Below are 4,131 nucleotides of genomic sequence, written 5' to 3'. Positions count from 1 at the left end.
TTATTACAAATCTTCTTTGTGCCCCCCCCCCAAAAAAAAAGGCTTATACATTTCTATAACTCTTATTTCCAATCACAACATAAGGTAGCGACAACGTTGAGGTTCTTGGCGAGTGGAACTTTTCAAAACGTTGTGGGGGACGTCACGGGTATCAGTCAACCTTCCCAGAGTCGATGCATCGCTGCTGTGACCGACGCCCTTGCTGACAGAGCAGGTCACTACATCAACTTCTGGCGGCATGGCAACGCAGCCACAAAAAAAGCATCATTTGCTGCCATGGCTCGGATGCCGAACACCCTTGGGTGCATCGACTGCACCCATATTGGCATTCGATCGCCGAAGGATAACGAACATGCGTATGTCAACCGGAAGGGCAGACATACCATGAATGTCCAAGCGGTGGTAGATTCGGATCTCCACTTTTTGAACGTTGTTGCAAGGTGGCCGGGGTCTACCCACGACTCGTACATCTGGGATAACTGCCGTCTCAACGACGAGTTCAGAGAGGGACGAATGCCTTCTGGTTGGCTTCTCGGTGAGGATTTCAGTCTATTAAATAGATATAAGGGAAGTAATTACTGCCGACCTCACTTAAAATACGGATAATACACTTCTGAAAGTTATAGTCCTTCTATAAAAGAAAATGTATAGTCAAATAGATTAGATTTTAATAATAACCGTATATTTTGGTGTACACACTCATACATCATATTGAGAAGAATGATTAACGACTTTGTTGAAACATATTCATGCAGTGGAAAATATGAGAGAATAGAAATACATTGTTTGTATAGTTCTCTGTTGTAATTCTACAGAAACACGTTTGACTTTACATCCTTTTAGTTTCGTATTGTATATTTGTCCAATTACGTCATATGAAAATGAATGAATGCAATTTCTATTTCAATTCCATGTCAAATACATATAGGGGATAGTGGCTACCCCCTCCAGCCGTGGCTTCTTACGCCAATCTTGCGGCCACAAAACGACTCGGAGGAGAGGTATAACAGAAGCCTTGTCCACACCAGAGTGTGTGTGGAAAGAGCGTTCGGCGTTTTGAAGGCACGCTTCCGCTGCCTTGATGACTCCGGAGGAGTTCTCTGCTACCCAGTGAACAGGTGAGGTATCGTCAGTTTTGAGATTAATGAATTGCTCTTTAACAAGACATTAAATCCAATAACGCAATGGAATGGTGAACTCGAATGTCTTCATGTCCTAATAATAATGAATAGAGACTTACAATACAAGTTGCTTATACGATATGCCAATCTGCATGAATTTTGTCACGTTTTATAGAAAGATATTACACTTAAAAAAAAACATTAACATACGATTTGAACGCACGTTTCCTCTTTCAATCATGCGTTTGTTATTGATAAAACTGGTAAATGAACACTTTGATATTGTGTACTTCAAAAGTGATCATAGTCAGGAGTAACTCTAGTAATCTGATACAGTGCAATAAAAATGATTGCCTTTTACTACTTGCCCCGTCATAATATGAAAACTTTACAGAGGCATTCAAATGAAGAATGTAGTCGCTTTGCCTATTGTGCAAGTAATTCACAACTTGCTCTTAATCGCCGAGTAAATGAAAAAAAAAAGAAAACAGAGCCTCGAAGCAATAAGTGTTATGTGTTGATCATTCTGCATGTAATGTAGATCTATTTTGGAATGCATTGTATGTAGTTCATCTGTTAAGCAGTGATCATTATTATGAAAAAGAGGAAAAAAGTTAAATCAATCAGAAAGTTTATAATGGGCAATCCGGTCTACAAAAAGAAAATGAAATAAAGGAAAATGAAGAAAAAAAGGGAGGTAAAAATGAAAATAATTAAGATTATAAAAAAGGATAAAACTATTAGAAAAAGACAGATAACAATAGCGATAAGAGAAAGAAATACAATAAAAAAAAACCGGTATATGTAATATATATATATATATATATATATATATTACATATATATATATATTTATTTATTATCTTGGAATTTTCTCCGTGTTTGGACTTCGACGAATGTTATAATCATAAGAAGAATGAGTCTCAAATACGTCATCTCTAGATCCAACTGGAAGGTTAATTTTTGTTCACAAAATTTTCAATCTGCCTCGGGCCTTCGTCAGTATAGGATTTACAGATGGTGTATAGTATAATTGAGACTCATATTATATATATAATAATAAAATATGTAATATATAATGTAAAATATGTCATATGTAATATATAATATATAATATGTAATATGTAATATATGATATATAATATATAATATATAATATAATATATATATATATATATATATATATATATGTTATTTTTAGAATATATTGTAGTTGCTCCGCGTATTGATAAAACTAGAAATAGCAATAATAATGCCACAAAAGAGGAATGCATTAACTACAAAATGCTTTCATTTCAATTCAGAATCCGAATTTTCGGGGCTTCCCCCTTCGTCAGGGATGACGGTATGATTCGCACTGTCATCCCTGATGAAGGGGAAGGCCCCCCAAAATTCGAGTTTTGAATTGAAATCAAGGCAATTGGCATTTGATGCATTCCTCTATTGTGAAATTATTATTGCTATATCTTGTATATTATATATATTATTGCACATGTTGAGATGATAATAACTACGTGTTTGTATTTTTGTTCGTGTGTGTGTACATTTGTTTTTATTCGTTTTAATTTTCAATTAAAGTAATTCATGTTCACTCTTCCATATTTCAGAGTATGCAAAATTATCATGGCCTGTTGCCTACTTCACAATCTTTGCCTGGAAAGGAACATTCCTTTGCCAGAAGACGCGCAAGAGAATCACGCCGGCCTGGAAGACCGAGAAGAGCAACACCATCAGCCATACCAAGCCAACAACAACCACCGCGAAGGACTCGATGTGCGAAATGCACTCGTTCAGACTTGGTTCACACGTTAATCATCATTTAACTCATCGATATCTCATTGTTTGTGGTGGATATGATATCCATCTCTCGTTGACGTACTTGTTTGAATGCAATGCTTCCATAGGTACAGATTTTAGTCAGTATATTGACATATAGTAATATCTTGACTACAGAAGACTTTTTTGGGGTGAGGGGGTTGGGATTGTAACGGAGAGATATTTTCATATTGTGCTAAAAATGGTTTAATTAGGTAATTCAAAATGTCAATTTTGAATGTGAAAGTATGAAGACATTTAAATGTATAAACGTTGTAATTCCAAACAAACATACTGCGCATTAAATCATTATGCTTTCTAACCTGGTGAACCTCAAGATTAAATAATCATTGATGCTATTATTATCTGAAATGCATGTATGCATACTTGTATCTACACGCGTACATGATAACAGTGCCAATTTACAACAAGCGTCAGTTTTTATAATAACACAAGTATGACAAGTGACACATTCAGATTCTTCTATATGGGTGCGATTCATGTTTAATGAAAAGAATGAATACACTGCGTCCATTTCTTGACGTTGGGCCTACAGCATGCGGTTGTCTTACATCTGTCCGAACCCATTTGACGAACACGGCAGCGAATCACCAATTCTGTTAAAAGATATCAATGAGAATATTGTCTACAACAAAGTCGTAAAAATGATGTAAATGTCTGATATGAGCTCCATTTCCTGTATATATCAAAACTGAAAGTAGCTCTTTGGAAACGTGAAGAATAATTTCCAAAATGACGAAATACATCCTGATGATGTATTTTCCTCTTCATCGCAAATTATGTTGTTATGTTAGCCTGTTGTAATGCAGTAAAAATTTGGATGAGACAAAGATAGCAATACATTAAAAGGACTGACTACCTTATCATACTCTGAGTTTACATTATGTATTGTGTTTGCTCTTGATCATTTCTTTAATATAAAAATTCCCATTTTTATGTACACCTTATATGATTCTAAAGAATGCAATAGGATATTATACCCGAGTCTTCTCTCCTCCAGCCTGACTCGGTATCGCTCCAGCTCTAGTCGTTCTCTTTCTATTGAAAGTCTTTCCCGCTCAACTTCAAGGCGCTCTTCTTCCATATGCAGCCACTGCTGCCACACATCAAAGAAGTCTTCACTCTTCCTCTTTTTCCTTTTCTGGGTCGGAGATGGCGTGCTTTTGACCGAGAT

At 35.9% G+C, this 4,131-nt stretch overlaps 1 protein-coding gene across 1 annotated transcript; it reads left to right on the top strand.

Moving 5' to 3' along the window:
• Window positions 1–285: 285 nt before the first annotated feature.
• Window positions 286–2,933, top strand: LOC139731101 (putative nuclease HARBI1). The gene is made up of 3 exons (XM_071641980.1): window positions 286–535; window positions 929–1,118; window positions 2,729–2,933. Exons 1-3 carry the CDS (start codon window positions 286–288, stop codon window positions 2,931–2,933), a joined length of 645 nt encoding a protein of 214 aa, XP_071498081.1.
• The last annotated feature ends 1,198 nt before the right edge of the window (window positions 2,934–4,131 follow it).

Source organism: Diadema antillarum, unplaced genomic scaffold, assembly GCF_040938485.1.
Source record: "Diadema antillarum isolate AM-2024a unplaced genomic scaffold, OU_Dant_1.0 seq00000357_RagTag, whole genome shotgun sequence".
Classification (NCBI taxonomy): Eukaryota; Metazoa; Echinodermata; class Echinoidea; order Diadematoida; family Diadematidae; genus Diadema; species Diadema antillarum.
This window is presented reverse-complemented; position numbering and strand designations above follow the sequence as displayed.